Raw genomic sequence first — 20,650 nt, 5'->3', positions numbered from 1 at the left:
GTGACAAGTGGAAGAGAAAAGGAACGACTTTAGGTGAGGTTTGCCCATGGGTCTAGCCAAAACCTAGATAGAGCCAGCCAAGATGGTTAGCAAAAGGCAATATTTGAGCTGGGTCATAAACCTTGAAAAGGCAGTCATAAATCATAATTAAGGTTTTTCGTTTCCTCAGTGGTGTAGCTCTTCAGAGATGGAGGCTGAAACTGTTTACCAAAGCCCATTTTTTTGTCTATGGAAAAGTGTTTAGGAAACCTGAACCAGGGTTTATGAAGCATATCTGTGGGAGACAAAAGAGGGAATTGTTGGTCTCCAAGCAGCAAGCGGCATTGACAGGCTGACTGGTGTGGTCAGAAAGGATATTTAATTTCAAAGGATAAACTACAGGATTCATTTTTTCTTTTTTATCTGAAGTCAAGCTTATCTGGTTTATGCCTTATCTAATTTAACTTACGAGAACTGTAAATTCAGCTATGTTAAGCAAACAATTTATGTTGTTTTAATTCCATTTTCTCTTTGTTTTAATAAATCTTGGTTTTGTTAGGATTACTGTTGTGTGGGTAATTTCATACAGATGTCTTCAAAGAGTAAAGAAAAATCCGTAACTCTTAAAGAGAATAGCTGAAGGGGAAAAAACCAGCTCTGGAACTTCTTTTCATTCTTCAGTGGTCCTAGTGGAGGGGTTTGGATTAAAGTGTTGTTTGCAGTTGGCAACCATAACAGAGAGCCCCAAAACTGAAGAAGAGATAAAGAGTTAATGGTTTCAGCTTATAAAATTTAAATTTTAGTTTTTTCAAAGTCCTATAAAGCATAGGACTACTAAATAGTATGGAGAGGAGTAAAAAGTCCTGTCTGTGAGATGACAGGGAGTGGGGTGGGGATGTATTCTCTTTGTTTTGGAAATGAAGTAATAAAAAAAACTAGTTTTGAGGTATATAGTAATATGAAATAAGACAAGAAATGATCAGGTTGTTTTGTTTTCTCCTTCGTTTCGAGCTTCATAAAACAAGATCCAGAAATCAGATATTTAAGAGTAGCTTGTAATTTTATAAGGTATAAATAGTGTTTTCAGACAGCGTGCATTTAGCTTCTAGAATTCACTGTGGAGGTCACATAGTTAAATGTAGTGGTTCAATTTTCAAAAAGGGCTTGATGATATAAAGGCTAATAACAGTGGCAGCAAAGCATGCTTAGAGAAGGGTAATCAAATCTCATGATTTAAGACATAAGCGCATTACCTGTGAGCATCTGGAAAGACCTCGTTCCTCTCTGTCACCTGCAAAGCCTTCTGCAATTAGTAAGGTTCATTGTGGGTATTTGTAGCGTCTGATTTTTTTGAAGCATTGCTACTAGCAATCGTTAGGGATAGGATACAGTCTTCTGTATGTCATCATATTGTATCAAACACTTGCACAGAATGTTGCCCTGCTTCTCTGTGCTGCTGTGTTGAATGACACCAGCATGGTCTGAAGCAAAAGAACCCGGTGATGTGCTGGTGCTGCTAGCTGCAAAAGCACAAAATTGCCTGATCCGCCATCAAATAGAAGTAAACTTGAACAGTTTTTATATGTTACTTTGGGATTTAATTCAACTCTTTCATAAATCAGTTCTTATAGTTCATGCAAAAACCCCCTGCATTTATAAGCAGTAGTAAGATAAGAACTGAATGTATGGAAGTAGCCAATTTCTTTTGAAATAAAAATGGAAGTGTATTTTACATCTGATTTTTGCTTTAATTTTTTATTTCTGAAGTTTGCTGTACATAGCAACTGCTGAAGTTAAAATATTTTATTTAAAATGCAATATGAGGAGTATATGTCAGTTCCTCCCATGTAAGTAAAATCAATAGGAAGGAATTTAGATACTGTTTCTTTTTATTTAGCAAATTGGGAAAGAGTAACATGTTTTAACAGGTAGAAGAACATGCTGTTAACTCTTAATAAATCACAGAAAGAGGTAAAGACAGCTTCTGAGTCTGAAGGTTTGAATTATAGTGTCAGATGAATCCTAAATGTTTTGAACTGCTTTTCCAGCACTCTCGCTAAAGAGGAGTCCATGAAGGGACTGGGGCATCGCCTGTGAGCAGGGTGACTCCTCGGTGGACTGCTTGCTGGCCCATGGGATATAGTTCCACGTACAGCTTCTCTGGGAAGGGAGATAGTACCTGTGGTTTCAACATTTTTCTTATTTACTTTACATTCCATTTTATAACTTTCCATGAAGTCCATAAAAGTCAAGGTCAAATTGAAGGAACTCTTGTGAATAAAGGGAAGTGTTTATTTTAAATTGTTGAAGAAGGGCATCACTATTGAAAATTTCCACTACTTGTATGTTTGCAGCTTCCTTTTATTGCACTACTTAAATTGTTTGGAGGAAGTCGCAGGCAGTGCATGTAGAAATCAAACTCAGACTAGCCAAATAAATTTGATTAGCTGCATGCTGATAAAGTCAAGAGGGTGAGATGACGGTTCCAATGGTGATACGGTGTAGAGGACGAAGGCCACAAAGTTATGAAAAGGGATGAAAAATTTGTACTTTACCTTAAAGGAAGGTACTGCTGATTTGAAATAAACAGACTTGTGACCTAGGAGTCAAAGTTAGTGAAGTTAGCCTCCTGAAAAAGTGAGGATATTAATTTTCTTTCTTAGCTCAGTTTTTCCTTGATCAAGGTATTGTCATAAAACATTGAAGAAAATTCTATGGTTATGCTTTTGCAGTTTCATTTTGTCTGGCTAGATAGCCACATTTATAAAAATCAGACTTCTTTTAAGAAAAATGAAAAAATGTCTTACACTGCAATTTTTTCTTAATTAAAAACTCAATCTGTCAAGAAGAAATTAATTCAAAATATACATTATTCACATTGAGAATTAGACTGTATATCAGATATTACCATTAATCAGTAGTTTTACTAGCATTGCAACAATATTACTAGGGTTATAATTGAAATTTCTCTGTTTATTTTTTATTTTTGAGTGAAAAAATGCAGTTATTTAAGCCTTTCTCAATGAAAAACGCAACTGCATTTTTTTACTTTAAACAGATGGGGTAAATAAGATATCTTCAGTTAGTCAAAGATGCCCATATGGAAACTGAAAACATATTGATTAAATTTTTCATCCAAAAAAGACAAAGTAGCAGAAAAATCAGTGATATGGTGGCTAAAGCCCTTAGCTGAGATGTGAGAAATTCAGTTTCAAGCAGGACTTTAAACTAGGTAAGTGTAGGCGCTGCTTAAAAAAGACAGCCTGAGTGGAGTGCATGTGATTTAAGTCCAGCCACATGAACTAGTCATCCTAATCTCACTTTATCTGCCATGGAGAGAAATAGTTAATTTTAGGGCTTAATTCATCTGACCTATTTGCAATGTCTGCTTCACAACAAGAAGAATAGTTGCACTGAGTAGGTCACGTCAAGTGTGAAGGGAGCATAGAGTGATTAGCTCAGAAATAGATATCTGCATTTAATCTGTGTTTTCCAATCTCTATCTCATGTTGGAGGTTACATTAACAAAATAACAGACTCGCTGTAGGACAGCGGCTATATAGCTGGAGCTTCTACAGTGTTCAGCTATTGCTGGACACTCCAGATGAGGTGAAGGGATCCAAGATACATTCCCACATACATGTCAGTTAGAACTGATGTATTTCCACGAACCATCTTGGTACCAATAAAACAACATTTTGTGAAGGAGAGAGCTTTATTAAAAAAATTTCCAGCTCAACGTTCATATCTACTCTGGTGTGACTATCTCCTTGACTGAAAGGATCACAAAACAGTTGAACTAGGAGTACACAAGCATTCAGCAGCCTTGCCAAAAGCAGAATAAACATTTACTGATTTGGGGAGATGAAGTTTCAAATGTCCTCCTCTGAGCAACTATGCTATGGAAAGAATATCAGTTTGTTTGTCAGTGTGATTTCCTGTTCTCGAGTTGCTTAATACACTCTTGTTTTGCAACACAGCACGCAGGGAAAAGAATTCTTGGTCTAGTGGTTCTACTCTTTCTTTACATCAGAAATCTGCTCTTTTCAGAAAACTAAAACCCCAACAAACACAGAGTTGTGGGTTGAAAATGCCTCACTGAACATTTCAGCAGGTTGAGGCGATAAATGGGTTTTGTCTTTAAAGAAGGTTTGCATGTTTCCTTGTTTTCCTGGCTCTGGCTAGCAGGAGACGCTGCTGTGCAAAAGGGGGTTTTAATGAAGCTTATGCTTTTTCTTTTGAAAACCAGATTTTCAGCCTTCCCAGCACATTTTGGGGATAAATAGCTGCTTTCTTCTCTGAACAGGTTAGGTAACTTTTGTTTGCCACATTTTTTTCCCAAGTAATTATACTTCAGGGGCCCTGTGCTACAACTTCTGCCTTGAATTGTTTTTATAGATCAACTGGCAGTGCTGCTGAATGGGGTTTCTTGGTGCTTTCCATCCTCTGTTTTCTCCTCAAATGCTTACACTTTTGTTAAATGCTGCTTGTTTGGCTGTTACCTACCATAGACAAACGCTGTATGTTGTCATGTGTTAGACTTTTTGCCTAACGCTGAATTTATTTTTCTGTGTGGAAAGTGCTAGTAAGAAAATACTGTAGTTGTTTAACCCGAATGAAGTAGTTGAAAGATTATTTGTAATGCGATTATTAAGTATATTCAAACCAGGAAGCACAAAGAAGGGGAAGAGAAATGGAAGTGCAAATGTAACCGCCTTTTTTTTGTCTTTTTTTTTTTTTGTGTCATCCTCTCGTGGTATTATGTAGATCCCCAGCCAGATGGCTACTGGCTATAATCTGTGTGTGGATTCACAGGATTTTAACTCCTCTGTTGGTTTCCCATCTGTCATAAACTCAGAAGCTGCAATCCAGAGACTGACATGAATGTCAGTGTCTTCTTTAGCACACCAAAACAGTTATGCTCGAAGGCTGCAGAAAGAGCATGAGCCCTAACAAAGACAGGACAGTGTCTGGTTTAACAACCATGCTGCTAGACTGGGGAGTAAAATTTCTTGCGGTCAGTTTAAACTAGTGCTTTGAACCACAAGTGACCACTTTCGTGGCAGCAGCCTCAGACAAACCCTGCCTGAAAAGTGTCCCCCAAGGAGGGTTTTTTCCTGTTGTTGGAGCTCAGCGAAGATTGTAAACCCACACTTGGTTTTGGTAGGAAATCTCATGTCTAAAAATAAAATAGCAGACTATCTTCAACAGAAAGAAGGTGGTAAAAGTCAGAATCTCTTAGCACTGGAAGAAAGATGTGAAACAGCTAAAAACAATACTATGGTCTTTCTTCACTTTAAAATGACCAGTTCAGGATTCCCTATGTTTTTTCTTCAGCATATGTCATCACTTGGACAGACACATTCTGTTTCTGTTAATGGAGGTGAAAACAGTGAAAAACATCTCAGATTTCATGGTATAGGGTAGAACAAGGCATTGGTCACTGACTGTGGGCACCCACTGCGGCCTTGGCATCACTGAAACAAAGAAACCTTGCTCCTCAAAGTAAAAGAAGCTCTCATAGTCTTGCTTTATGTCGTGTCATACCCAAGAAAGCAAAATGAAAAATTAACTTAAACTTTTATGAAACAGGTATGAACAAGTGAAATAGAAATAGGGGCTGAGCACACTCCAAACCATTTTAGAATGAATTTTAGCACGTATCAAAAAGAAACATGTATATTGATACAGAGAACGAACTGGTTATTGCTTGATGATTGTCCCTCTGTAACTTTACATACCAAGGACTGGTGTTTGTCAAGGATTAAGCCTGTCAGAGACTGGTACTTGCGAGTGATGAGCAAGAAGGAGCTGTCAGAGGACTCCTGAAGACCACCAGAGACCTTCAATGCGCCTGCGTAAAGGACATTTACATATGCTAATAGTTTCCCAGAAAACTAATGAATATGTATAACATTTCTCAGAAATCTAGTGAATATGTATGTAGAACATGTACTTAACCTGCACAATTAAACCCGATGGTGTGCACGATAGGTGGAACGATCCCGATCCCCCGTGCATCCAGCACTGCCAATAAAGAATACCTACTTAATAGTTAATAAAACTATTGTGTTAGATTCTTTAAATCAATATAAGCCTGTAAGGAAATCACTGCTATTATGAAGTCTTCCCAAATTTAGACTTGGTTTTCATAATTAATGGATTTGACTTACGTGAGAATAAAAGTTACACCCCTGCAAGGAAATAACCACTTTCCTAAGGAGTAGCTGTCTGATATCAAGCAATTTGGTAATCCAGCTTCAAAAACTCTGTCATGAACAAATTAACCTCTCCATTTCCACTTTGGATTCAGTTCTGTAGGACAGGGAGCAGCTTAAGAGGATGACTAAGTGTTAGACTGTGCTTCAGGTGGTTTCTAGTGCTTGGTGAAGTAGCCCAGAGTTAAACGCTTCATTCAGCATCAGGCATCACAACTGGACTTGTTCCAGGCAGGTGCTTCAGCAGCACAGTGGACTTCAGGTCTTCTGCCTAGGTTGAAAGAACACCACATGACAAAATAAGATACTGACTGGAAAGACTGCCAGAACTCTAGCATTTTATTTCCTCTATTTCCTGTGGAATATTGTATTGTAAATCCAAGCTTCAAGTCAACAGGCTTGCCCTTTGTTATAACACCATAATGTTATGACACTTGCAGTTCATTTTCTTTGGGTTAGGCAGAAAAGATTTTTGCAGAAATCACAGCAGGAGGCTGTATTTCGTGGAAGACATTTTCTGAAATTTATGTTAGGTTGGTAGTAGGATTAGTTAATTTTCCTGGGCTTTAACTTCTGCTGGTAGCCACAGGGATGGCATGCTATTCAGTTACGTCCTGCACTTCCATCAATTTTCCTCACCCTATAGTGCTAAGTCTCTGTGTCAGAGCTCTGGCTCATTCATCTGCATTCAGGTTAAAAGAGTAAAATAAAACCCAGCCAAACGTTGGCAGTAGAATAACTGAAATAATCTGAAAAATGAAGTCCTGCTTCAGCTGACAAAATTATTAATCCTGTGTTTCTGTGTCTGAAGGAAATGGCTGAGAAGAGAACAGTATGGTCCTGTTGCCTTTAATAAACCTCACCCCTAGATAATGATACAGCAGGAAGAGCTCTTGAGTGTTCAGGAAGTAATTTCCTCCCTGAATGACCTTTGTAATCTGCTCTATGTCATCACCATCATCATCAGCGCTTGAAGAAACAGGTTTCAGATGCACCTGCCAGAGGAGAAGCAGAACATCATTTTGCAAGTGAGAAGTATCGTAATCTCCCAGAGCTGCAGAGGGGTCTTTTGTCTCTCTGACCTGTAGCTCTAGCATATGCCATGGATGTGTGTGTGAATTTAATAGTGAACCATTGGTCAAAGTAGTAACTTTCCCATAGAAGTAATACGGAGCACATATAAAATGCAAAAATCATGCTGATGCGAAAGGGATTTTCAGTATCAAAGAAGTGCATAATTCAGTTCACCCGCAACTGGTCCTGGAAAAGCCTTGAGAAGAATTCTCTGCATTAAAAAATAAAGACATGTCGTAAGTTGGCTTCAGGTAAGAGAACATGAGAAATAAGAGTTGGAAGCATCTGAAAGTCATAGGTAATAGAAAATGTATCAAAAGAGATCACACTAGAGCTCCCACCAAGATCCTTGAAAGAAACAGCTCAACAAATTTGAGACTGCAATCCAAGATAGCACGTATGGTATTGGGAAAAAATTCTATGCCAGAAAAGCCCATTTGCCAACCTCCCCCACACCATCAGCCACACCAAGAGCTGGTTAGAAAATTAAGTGGTATATTCTTCCTGTCCTCACTCCTGTCTCTTTTAAACAACTTACAGGAAGGAAATGCTAACCTGCAATGGTAGGACAAAGTTTTCTTGATGTCAGCTGTTAACCAGGTTTGCTGAGAAACTGCTCTTATCTGAAGTAATGGCAACATATTTTCATCACCTGACCAGTTTCTTTGGAAGATCCTTATTTCTTGAATAATTTTTTGGCTTTTAAAGTTTCCCTTTATAAAAAGTTTGTGGGTTTGAAACTTACTTTTTATCATTTTTCCACTTTACATTAATCAACTTTTGCAGCAAAGATAAAAAGGGTCATGATTATACTCAGCTGTTTTCCACTTAAGGATGTGTCTAGTATGAATGCAGTTGCTTATCACTGTACACCGTTTTTCATCAAAACTGCTGTTCTCACATGTCTGTAAGTGTCCTCTAAGCAAGCGTTGTCCTTGTCCAGACATGAACATTTTAGGGGGAGAGCCGAGGGCAATCTGAAGTAAGAAAGTGCAAACAAAATAAATTACCTGCTTTTGCGGTATAAAAAAAATTTGAAATGTCAATGGAAAAAAAAAAATCAAAACAGACCTTTGAAATGCATAGGGATTAAGGCTTCACTAAGGAGTGATGATAGACTTGGTTTGGGGTAGGATGAGAGGAAAGCTTTATTGGAATGCATATAATTAGTGAGTTTGGGTACTGCCTATGAAGGAGAGAGCATACGCTCCAAATATACTTCAGAGTGTACTGTTAAGCCAGATGGCTGTGCCCAACCTAGGAAATAACACTGTCTAAAAAACAGAGAGAAGAAAACCAAGCGAGGTGAGGACTTGGGGAAAGGCTTCCAGTTCTACAACATATTATTCTTTCTGTTGCTCTTGTTTTGATGAACTGTCCCACAGCTGGGGGAGTGTTGCGTGAAACTTTCAGGTCCGTTATTTCTTACATTTGCCTTGAATTTCAGAAGCAGGATCTAAAGCTCAGATTTTACAATTTGATCCTCTCCCTGCCTTAAAGTTTCTTTTGATTAATGCTGTAAAAGCCTGTAAGCTTTGGCAGTGTTTATCTTTGGCTCATCTTACCTGCATTACAGATCAATGTATTTTAACTCTGTAAGTTCTGAGCGTATTTCTGAAGGTTTCCAAGGGTGAGCCCAGGCATTTTGGGCTTGGAGGAGCTTCAGTTTGAAAACGTTAGTTATTTCAGAATTGCACTTGTTTTCTTTATATAGTGTCAGCTGTCCTTGAGATGACTGTTGACAAAGTCTACTCTGGGTTAACGTTGCTCATGGCCTGACTTCTGGAGAAAAGTGATCATGTCTGCATAACACACTGGCTTTCAAATAATTAAATATCTGAGCAGTTCTAGAAGTCGTGTAGTTGTGTTTTTATTTATAGAGAGGGAGAGGCCAAAGAGAATAGCTTTGAAAGAAACACGTTCAGGCAGTCTTCATTTTTGTTAAGGAGCAACAAAAATTGATTCAGCTGCCTTTTGTCAATAAAAATGCAGCCTGGTAGAGGAATAGTTTTTACAAACATCTAAGGTTTAAGTCCTGTTGCTAGCAGCAGAATCACAATTTGTACTTTAAAGATACTGTCAGTTGTGTGTAGTTCAGAGAAAAAGATGAAAAAACAGCAATTTGGAATCTCATGTTACACTGCAAAAAGTGAATATCAACTCCTTATTTTACCATGTAGCTTAAGTAATCTGCAATGAATTTACCTTTTTTCATGATTTAGTGCTTTTCCATACATTCCTAGTTCTTTGACCTGGAAAATGTATCTTTCTCATTGTTTAGTGTGAAACTGACTTTATGTGGAATTACGTTCCCTGCTACTATACCATGAAGAATCATTTATTTATTTATGTCATCATAGCTTATTTAACTGACAGAGAAGAAATGTATTGCATCAGTTCAGTTGAGGCTTACAGAATAACCAAGCTCCTTAGCTTTCAGAACAGAAAGGAAGATGATGATCAAAAGCTTGCTTTCAGAGAAAGAGCTACTCTTCTCATTTACATTTCTTAGCACCTTCTAAGATGTCTTCCACCTCTCACTTTTATTAGAGAGAGCTGCAGAATCAAAGTGGCATCTATTTATCATCCAAACTGAAATTCCAGCCCTCACCATCAGCCTTCTTTGGCCATGATTTTTCCCCTTTTACGACCAAGTGAGCGTTGAAGCCTGTCAGGATGCATAGCTGCATTAATCATCTCTGCTTGCTACAGCCAAGCGAATGGACAGGAAGCATCTATTTACTAAGGGCTTGTCTACATGGGGAAATAGCTCAGACTGTTCATCAGACATTAACTCCTTCTATGGATTCTCCTTGAGCATCTTTCCATGGTTTAGCTTTAGGCTGCTTCGGGAAATACGGAATTTGGTAGTGGGTGTAGTTAAACCACAGAAGGCCTGTATAGGCATGCAAGCATGGGTTCAGAACATGATCCTGTCTCCACGTGTCACTTAATCTTCTGTAACTGACCCCTTTCATGCTCTTAGTCTGTGGCAAATGGAAGGTAAAACGTGTTAGTTCAAGCCTCTTATATCAAGGCAGGTGTGTGTAACTTGCCTGTGTGTCTGTGCATCTGTGCATTCATACAGGGGAGCCAGAGTGTCGCTGATAGCAATTTGGGTGCTAGTAGTATTTTTGATAACTCCCCAAGTAAGCAAATCTGATGAGAACTTGCTATTTTTCAGTCATGACAGGGGACAAGAAGTGTGTAGGATGATCTTCTACACCTCATATGAGCCATCTATTATTTAGTGATGTTGAAGTTAGTCGTGTTTGACCGTCTTTTCCATAGAAAATTCCTTTGAACAAAGATGAGTAGTCTTCTGGAGATGAACAACTTAAAGGCTGTTTAATACTAGTGTATCATCATCCTGGAAATAAGGGGCTTTGTTACTATGGTAGCTAAAGCTTATCTTCAGGAGAAGCTTGCATCACTTTATAAGAACCGTATTTCTTAAAGCAATTTATACTAGTGCAAGCTCCATTGTGGAAACTTTTGATTTAGTGTAGCTTGATTTCATTAACTAAGCCTTAGCCAAACCACACTAAATTGTTTTTTAATTGAAATTGTGTTCATTCAGAAGTTTGCTAAATGCATTAACGGTATATGCATTTTCAGTGGTAGAATAGAATAGTATAGAATTTGCGGTTGGAAGGGACCGACAATGATCATCTAGTCCAACTGCCTGATCAATTCATTGCTGACCAAAAGTTAAAGCAGGTTATTAAGGGCAATGTCTAAATGCCTCTTGGACTCTGACAGGCATGGGGCATCAACCACCTCTCTAGGAAGCCTGTTCCAGTGTCTGACCACCCTCTCTGTAAAGAAATGCTTCCTAATGTCCAGTCTAAACCTCCCGTGGCGCAGCTTTGAACCATGATTTTCTCATGTAAACAAAAACTTCTGTGGTTCTTGATGTTCCTATGTAACTGTTAATTTTGATACAAGCTATAAAAAAAAAATATTCTTCATGTATTTAATACCTATTAAAAGTTGAACTATTAAGAAAAATACTGCTTATTTTAAAAGATTAATGTGGAGCCTCTACACATGAAAAATTGTATTGAGACAAATCTTTAGCAGAAAATATATTATATGCTTCAGCTTACCTAGGCACATTACCTGGAGTAAAACACAACGGCTGTTAAAAAACCAAAAAGTAGTGAACTTAAAGAAGTTGGTGTAGCTACATTGCTAGTAACCAATTTGGCTCTTCGCTTTCAGCCCTTTTGACTATAGTACTTTCTTTGGCAGCTGTGTTCTTCTCCACACTTACTTTGCTAGATAAAGTTTTATTCAGTGATATCTGCCAGACAGGAACAAAGGATAGTTTCCTTCCAATTTTTGGGATGGCATTTGCTATTGTCTGTGAAATTCCAGTCTGGGGTTGGCTGGAGGGGCAGGAGAATAGAGGATTACATTTTAGCCCAGTACATGTGTTTGTATTAGGTAGCAAACAGAACCACTTTGACAGCTTTTGTTTGGGTTGTATGGCTATTATTCTTCCTTAGCAGCTGTTGTTGGTACTTCATCTCAGGTTTTATTATACTCTGTTTACAGTGACTTACACTTTCTTAGAAATTCTCTTTTGGGATGGTGCCTCAAGATTTGTGTCAAGTTCTCTCTAGCAGGGTGAGTTAATTAAACAAGAAACTCCAGGTTTGGTTTCAGAAGAAAAAGAAAGAGAGTTCTACTCTTTGTATACTAATGATTCAGAATGTCTGAGCTTAAAATTCAAGTATCATATGCCTTAGCCTCAGTGAAGGACACTTACTTAATCATTTTGAATGAAATACAATACAAATGAAGTAAATGCAATATCAGGGATTAAAATAGAGCTTACACATATGTGTAGTAAAAGTATTCTTGGGGCCTTTAATTCTGTACTGTCCTTGGCTCTGATTTCTACAGTGGCTAACTGCCATCTTGGAATGGCACCAAGTAATAGCAAAAGCTTTCTTGTTCTGTGTGCTGAAGTTGGAAAAAAATTTAAATTGCAGAGAGAAAGAAGCAGAACTACAGTTTTGTATTCATATAGTCCTGTTTTCTGTCTGTACTGCACTTTATGGAGCTATGCAAAACCTCACTCAAAAAGTTGCATGACGTCAAGGTTACAAACCTAGCAATCAGGAAATGCAAAAGGTGTGGTTGTGCATAACAGCACAATTATTTCACTTGCACATGTGAAATATTTAGGGTAATTATGCTAATAAACATCTCTTTTGAATAGACTGTGTACACCTTAATCTAACAGTGAAATGAAAAGATTTTCATTAGGAATGACACACATTCAACATCCAAAAATCTTCTGTAGTTTAATAACTTCCAAAATGACAGCATTACAGCTTGAACTAATCTCTTAATACAAAAAGGCACACTGAAGAATTCAGTAGCTTTTATTAATTTATAGTCTAATTTTCTGAGTTCAGTTTAATTAACAAAGAAATTTTGCCTATTTCAGCCACAAGCCTTTGTTACATCTTTCAGCTTCACTAACATCATTGAACACCTCCTTAAGCTTTTCATTGTGAGGATGTGGAAGAGCAGTCAGCATTTGGAAGTTTACTCCAAAACCCTGGAAAGTGAGCAGAAAGGCATTTGTTGATTTTAGTGGATTGGGATTAAGTCCAGAATAAATATCTAATGATACCAAAACATTTGCTTATTCTTAAACATTTGAAAATTTCTTTGTATGCAAAATCTTTACTTCTGACAACCTGCACACTTGCAAAAGAGGATGTCCTGCTACCAGGTGCCCAGCTAATCCCAGGTTATGCTCATAATAGTGCATGCTCAGGAATACAAATAAGTCATAAGCAAAATGTGGGATTACTCTTGCCAAAAGTTTTGTCCTCACCCTAGCAGCTACTTCCCACACTTTCAGATCGCTAGATCTGCAAGGCAGACCTGAAGTTAAACTTTCTCTTGTTTTTCCCCCCATGCATGACCTTCACTGCTGCTCAGTCAAAGCTTTTTCACGTGCACCTTCCAGATGTAAAAATAGGGTGGTTACCACTTTTGCTCTCAGTTGCTTTAGGAGGGGAAGACTAAAGAGTTTACCCTGCCACTAAACAGGTAATGAAAGATACGTTTTAACAGCAGTTTAAATTGTGAACTATAAACTTGCAGAAATTCACAGTACAACAAAGACCTGTATAAAGTCCAGGGACCCAAACTCTACTTGCAAATTTGTAATCTGGACTTTAATAGGAGACTCCTATTTAATACAAGAAGAAAGCACTCAACATTTGGAACTGCTTGTACTGCTGATATATACAGTTTTATGCTTACTATAAAAAGTTACACTTTAAGAAGTACTAGAGCCCATATTATAATGTGCATATAAATACGAAGCTAAGCCCATGTTCAAGTTTCCTAACCACCCAAAGTCAGAGCCAGTCTCACAACATGAAAGCCACAAAAACTAGGAGTGAGCCTAGCTTCTTCCTTCTGTTGAGTCTGAAATCTTTTCACTGTGTAGTGTGGAAGAAACAATAGCAAACCCCAGGGATTGCAGAAAGGCAGAAACTAGCAGCTGAGTAGTGGCAAGGATCAACTTCTTAAACTGCCTTTCCATTGCAATTAACTGCATACCAAATCTCAGCCAAATGGTGGCTAATCGGAGGGATGAAGTTTAACCTGTTTGACTTTGCACTGAAAGGGACGAGCGCCACAGGTAGCCTCACTTACAGTGAAGTACGAACAGAAGATTTAACAAGCTACTACTTGTCAGCTCTTAATTAGCAGCTCCCATCAGAGCAGCAGCACCCAACTGCAACACCGTCTGCTTCAGTGCAAAGTCCAATTCATTAGTTAAATTTTCAGAAGCACCATATTTTGCTTGGACGATGGTATTTAATAGCTAAAGAATGGCAAGATTTGACTACCTTTCAGTTGTTTCTGTCTGTAGGGAGAGTTTCTAGCTAAACTTAGTACCTGATAGTATCTGCTAAATTGAATGCAAGCAGCAGGTCAGGAGGTTCCTTGAGCTAAATCCCTAGACATGCTGCAAGGTGATTTTTGTTTATTTTGACTTGCAGTGCAGATTTCCGTATCCAGTATTAATGCAACAGACAGCTGTACAGCATTTGATTTGGCCAAGTCTGTGTCTAACGACTAATAGCCTTGCTGTTTTGACAGTAAGTCTGGTTTGCCACTGCTGTAACATTGCCACCGCATGGCAATGCATGCTTTGCTATGGGCTTTGAGAAGATAACCCATGCTGTGTGTATTCACAAGATAAAGCACAGCTTGTTGAGCCTGCCTGTAAGAAATGTGGGTAACATTTAGCTCGTGAGGAAAGTTGTGTACAATAAAGTGGTATACTGTTCGAAATGTTGTACATAGGACATTCAAGAGGGATTTAAAATATAAAATATAGTAAAACCTTGCTCAGATTGCACGGAGGAACTGTTAGAGAGTTGAAAATTGAGAAGATGAATTATTTGCTTTGGGCCCTGTGTGAGTGAGTGTGTGATGGAAGAGTGTGAACTAGCACGTCAGCCATACAAAACTTCCTTTGTTAGGAGAATCCTCCTTATATTCTGCATGTCCCACGGAGGTCTACAAAACCTAAGACACATCCTGCTGATATAAATTTTTAGATTTTTAGCCGTCTTTTGGTTGCCAACCTTTCTCCAAGAAGCTGCATCCTACCATAAACTTGCTAGCAGAATGTGACAGAAATGGCATGAAGTAAATAATTTTGTATGGACAGGGGATACCGTAGCTAAACAAGCATGATGGCTAGCAAATCACAAGTGGGAAATTAATGTTTACTTCAGCTTTTAGGTTTTTTTCCCAGGATATTGAAATGAATGCTATAATGAAAGAGGGCGATGAGAAACACCTTCAAGCATGTATACGTAAATGTACATTTCAGTATTGTGGTTTTTAAAGAGTCTCTGCAATTCTATCTTCTTTAAAACACTGCATGGATGAATCAGCCTCTTTCAGTATTTAATCTCTAAGACGTAGATTCTTGCACACACTCACACGCACTGGATGTTTATGCTTGTTCTCTTGTGTGTGTTTGTGTGTGCACCCACACATAAGCAAATAATCAGGAGTGATAAATATGGATTTAAGAATCTAATGTGTCTCCCATTAAACTTTAAACTATTGTTTGCATGAATAAGTTGTGCATGTTGAAGCACTGGGAGCATTTTCTGTTGCTTGGAAGTAGCACTCCAAAGCATTTTATGAACTATTTACAGTCTGATAAAAGTTATCTTTAAGATTTTATAATAATATAGAAAACTGCTTATATTTTTGCAGGAATGCAGGGAGTAGACGGTTGTGGTTAGTTTTAGCATGGAGGAAGAGTGACTGCAATGAACAGCAAGAAATATGCCACAATCTTTTAATCTTTTTCTTTAATGCAAAAAGGCTTTATATTTCTTCTACACCGTGCAATTAAAAGATGAAAATAATGCTAAAGTGGTCTGGGCTTTTTTGGGAGAAAAAAAATAATCTATTTTTGTATTTTTGGAAGTGTGGTGTATAAGAACTGCTATTTAAATAGTGGAGTGTCAAGTCTCAAGTTTAAGAAAAATGCCCTTAAATAGTAAACCAAAGCTATAAAAATGAAACATACATTCTCTGAAGGCAGAACAGCTGCTAAAATTATTATATCTTACCAAAAAAAAACCCCAACAGAACAGAACACGTGTGATTGCTGTGCCCCACGTATCAGAATTCCTACTGCTTTTATTTCCAGACAGACGGGGGAAGAGCCATGGCTGTGCCCGTCTGAGCAGTGGTGGGGAGCAGGGGACCAGCCAGGAGGGAGCAGTTCTGGCGGCGATCCACACCAGAGCATTTTGGCGCAGTTCCTTCCATCCAGGTCCAGTCTGGTCCCATCGAGTCACCTCCCTGTATGGTTGGGGCCTGGCAGGTGTGTGCCTGTACTGTGGGTTGGAGTTAGCCATGGCACAGGGCATAGCGTTTGCACACTCCAAGCCAATAAAGCGCGATAAGGATGGGGCAGGGCGGTGGTCGGGAAATTTGTTCCAAAAGCGCACTCCAGAGGAAACGGGGAGCCCGTAGGGCCTTTGCAGGGAGAGGTCTTCCTCTGCCCGCTGGCAGCCATCTTAGGTGCAGCTCTGCAACCACAGGGCTTCAGGAACTCGTAATTACAGTGATCCTTCACTCTCCCTCTCCCTGTCTTGGACGTGGGCTGCTTCTCCCACCCTGGAGACACAAGAGGGAAGTCCTTAGCCCCAAAGGTCAGCCTTTCCTTCGGCTGCACAGTGGGCACATGGGGCCACGCTGAGGCAGCAGATGGGTTCCCTGAGGCCCTGCCCTGTGCTGGGGCCCTGAGGCCCAGGCGTCACAGGGGTGTGAGAGAAAACCAGCTCCTTCCTCCTCTGCCAGGCACGCTGAGAGCGGCTCTCACGCAGGCAGCCGTGTGCCAGGCTGCCAAAAATAACGGTTATTTTTAAAGTAGTTGGGATAACAGGACCCACTTCGTTTGTAACAAAATGAACTGAGAACTAGTCTGTTGTTTCACACTGATATCAGGGTCGAGAAGGATGAGTGTTTCCTCCTTGATCCTCGCATGTGGACGTGATACTGCGTAAGAGGCTCCGTGTCCGGCCTGTTGACTGCCATATCAGCTGACAGCTTTTAAAGCAGATAGTTTGTAGAGGGCTAGAATAAAAAGAACTATTGCACTTTCAGTCAGTTATGTGTTACGAGAGGATTTCTATGCTAAGATAATAGGACTGTAAAGATTGTCCTTTTTCATGATAGTGTCTAACCTTTTTTTTGTGTTTTACAGGTCTATTTTCCTTAAGAGTTAAATTCTACAAATAATCATATGTTTCTCTTACAAACTAGGAGGGTTTTTTTTTTTACTTGTAATGGCCTCATGTTCTGTGAAATGAATGCAAAGGAGCTCACAGGGATGCAGTGTCTTTTACCACTATTCCCAACAGAGGCTTTCTTTCTCTGAATTATTCTTTGGCGATGCTATCTGCTGGCTGTCACTCTTAGCTGTATATCTGTCATATTGCCTCTTACCCTTCCCTCAAAAATGTATTCTTGGCCTTTCTTTACTGGGAGATCCACTCAGTTGCCCTTACTTTAAATCCCAGTGGGAAGAGATTTCTAAAGCGGAACTGTGGGGTCAATGTGTGACTATGCCGTGTCTCCGTGAGCGCCGCTCTGTTCTGCCCTTCCTTGCTATCTCCAGCAGCCAGAGAGAGGTGCCTCATGCACCTGGATGTGCACATATCACTTCACATCATCTTTTTTGCTCTTTTTTTTTTTTAATGGGCTATGTAATGTTAAGTACAATGCTGTTAAATCATTTCTTCTCCTTAATAATAGAACGTTGCACTTCATTTCATTACACCTGTAGAGTGAGTGAGCGTTGCTGAGCTAATACTGGATCTGAAACTTGACAGCCCTCTTTGACAAGTATCTGTAGGTCCCATGGACTTGAAAATTACATTGCTGCAACTGATGGAATACTCAAATCTGTTTAATTTTTCTGAGTTTGAGAGGAGGGACACTTTTAATACTTAAATTCCTATCTTTAACATTGCACAGATGGTGTAATGTTTTTGCATTTTTTATATTATTTGGGGTTACTGAAGTTAATATTCTGCTAGCTACAAATATCCACGTGCATACCACAGAGTTCATTTTGAGGACAGAGCTCTAAAATAAATTATAGACCTTGGTAGCAGTCATAAATCAGTCATTTTTTTCGTTGAGAAAGTGGTGGCATTGGAAGAAAGTTATTTAGTGATCAAAATGCATCGTTAAGCTTTTAAAAAGGGATTCTGTGCTTGTAGTAGAGCTGTAGGCGATTTATGGCTTATCTGTACTCATTGCCTCGAGCTTTTGGAAAATTTGTAAACAAAGCCAGATGCTCATTATGTTCCCGTTCAGGGTTGATTAGATGGGTAAATGCCATCAGAAGCACTCTGGTCCTGTTGGGTTTTAGCATGTTACAGAAAATGGAATTGCTCCAAAGTATTTTTTTAAATATTTATCATCCATGAAAATATACTTCTCATTTCTGCTCATAGAATGGATTTTTAAAAATATTTGTAAATGATAAAAATATGAAAGTAATACTCTGAGAACTGTATTGTATACTAAACTGTGGGTCCAGCTTTTTCTCTGTGCCAGGGTTCATGCTTACACCGTGCGATGTAGTCAAGCACCACTTGCCCTTTTTAAGGGTTTCGGGTAATGCAGGAGGCTGTGGAAGCTTCAGGCTAGGGTAGCTTCTGCTTTTTACCAAATTTTAAGAACTGAGATGTGAACTAAGTGACTTTTCGTAACCAGTTAAGTTGTTTGCTATTGATTTGATAATTTTTACTGTTCACCTTTTGTCTTCTGTATAGATTATGTGATGTGAAATGGGTTCTTTTAAACTACTTTTTTTGTTGTTTTTTACTGCTCTTTAAGCATAAGAAAACATGCTGCTGTATACAAATTGAATTGCTATAGGTTAACAAAATTTTCCTTGTAATCATATTTATTGCAATATGATCATCATGTAATCCATTTCATAATTCATGATTAACTTTTTGGTATATTTTTTTTTTTTTATTGGCTGCAGCTGATCAAGTAAACAGGTCATGGCACGCTTAACGAAGAGACGACAGGCAGATACAAAGGCTATCCAGCATCTTTGGGCAGCTATAGAAATAATCCGGAACCAGAAGCAAATTGCTAACATTGACCGTATTACAAAGTAAGTGATTCGTTCCAAAAAAAGTCTTGATGAGGGGGAAGGTTGATGCTATTAAAAGCCCTGGGAAGGAGAGACAGTAAATATTGTGAGACACTGTGAAACAGTTACATGCATTTCTGTGTTACTAATTATCTAATTATAAAAAAAAACCTTACAGAACTGAGCACCTAAAGATCCTAAAGTGCAGCTTAATCCATTGAATTGAGGTCTTACTCACCCTGTATTTGTTTTGTATAAGCATCTGTAGGAAGTATGCAATATTTATAGTACTTGAACTGAGTTTACCATGTAAGAGTTGTACCCACTTGGTAGCTTGGTTAAAATACAAGAAGTAGATATAACAGTTAAGGAGTAAGGGGCAATAAAACCTTTAAATAATCTGATTCTTTAGGAAAATGTGGTAGGCCAGTTAGGAACTCTTTTCCAGAAGGCAAAGATAAACCTGAAGTGTTAGGTTGCTCAAACAAATAAGAAGCCATACTTGCTTAGATGGCCATAGGATGCTATTAAAGAAGACATGATATGGTTACCACCTATGCCTAATACTATTGTTAATATTAAAATATTCTTCAAGATATATTAGGTGCTGTATACACAGAGAAATATATATTCATTGTTCTGTGGAGCTGGCAATGTGTAAAAAGGTCTACAATATTAAAATACCTTTTAAGATAACTTGGGGTAGCCACTGTAGTAAAACTGAGGGAGGTTTTGTGCCTTTCTCTGCTTTGTCTGCATTTCCAGGCCAACATGTACGTCACATTTGTCAAAGTAATCAATATGAATAATTTAAAGGAGCAAAAGTAACCAGTTGGCAACTCTTCAGTTGCCAGAACCAACATGAACTGATAATGAGGCCAGAGACCACTAAAGGGGAGAGTTATAAACAGTGCAGGTGACTAACGAAGTGAAAATCATTATAACATGGTCTACTGACAGAGTTTGGAAGCTGTGGGATGGAAGTGACAGGAAAAAAATGGTTTCGTAAGTGGAAGAAGTGTAACAGGTCATGTTCTCCAAACACAGTGAACAATAAACAGGAGAAAGAAAAAAGATGATGTCCCAAATGAATTAGTGTGTAGCTGGCTCCTACAACAAAGAAAAACGCACCGTTAAACCAAAAAGCACTTTCCCAGAGATAGAGTTCCAAGTGGGCTTGAGAGGGAGATTGTATTTTACAGAATTTCATTTTTGTGGTTGCACTTGAGTTTCAGAATGCTTTAACGCATATATATTTGCATCATGTCTCCAAGGAGACAAGTGGGTAAACTAATGGTATACACTTTCCATTTTAACATTTAAAATTACTTGCTCCAGGCCATGTATTAGCTGAGTTTGTTAGCTGTTTATGCTCTTTTTATATGTAATAAAGGGAGACAGGCATGTCTAGCTGGGGATTCATCCCACTCTTACGAGACATGCCTATTTTAAGATAGTGCGAACAACATTTAGCTGGGTAAAGTTAGGTAAGACAAATCCTATCATTACAAACAAGGTTGAGAAAACAAGTAATTAGATACTAGAAAAAGAAGTACTGGTCTTGGTAACTGAAGGGTAGTTTGATTTTTTAAAAAACAGTCTAGATCCAGATTGTATGACTCATCTCTAATCAGAAGAAAAATAAGTGACTAAACAGAGATGCAGGCAGCCTTAGTACTTTGAGAAA

The 20,650-nt window shown here is 38.6% G+C and overlaps 1 protein-coding gene across 7 annotated transcripts in view; it reads left to right on the top strand.

The window, feature by feature from the left end:
* ZMYND11 (zinc finger, MYND-type containing 11) overlaps positions 1 to 20,650 on the top strand; it is a 109,891-nt gene that overhangs the window by 27,171 nt on the left and 62,070 nt on the right. For 5 of the 7 annotated variants that reach the window (XM_010585695.1, XM_010585680.1, XM_010585687.1 and 2 more), the window contains exon 2: positions 18,850 to 18,984. In XM_010585695.1, coding sequence (XP_010583997.1) covers positions 18,869 to 18,984 — 116 coding nt within the window. In that variant the 5' untranslated portion in view covers positions 18,850 to 18,868. Of the gene's footprint in view, positions 1 to 7,437; positions 7,523 to 16,116; positions 16,168 to 18,849; positions 18,985 to 20,650 lie in introns of those variants that run through there. The other 2 variants (XM_010585672.1, XM_010585664.1) reach the window with 2 other exon arrangements.

Source organism: Haliaeetus leucocephalus, unplaced genomic scaffold (assembly GCF_000737465.1).
Source record: "Haliaeetus leucocephalus isolate CR32 unplaced genomic scaffold, Haliaeetus_leucocephalus-4.0 Scaffold0, whole genome shotgun sequence".
NCBI lineage: Eukaryota > Metazoa > Chordata > Aves > Accipitriformes > Accipitridae > Haliaeetus > Haliaeetus leucocephalus.
This window is presented reverse-complemented; position numbering and strand designations above follow the sequence as displayed.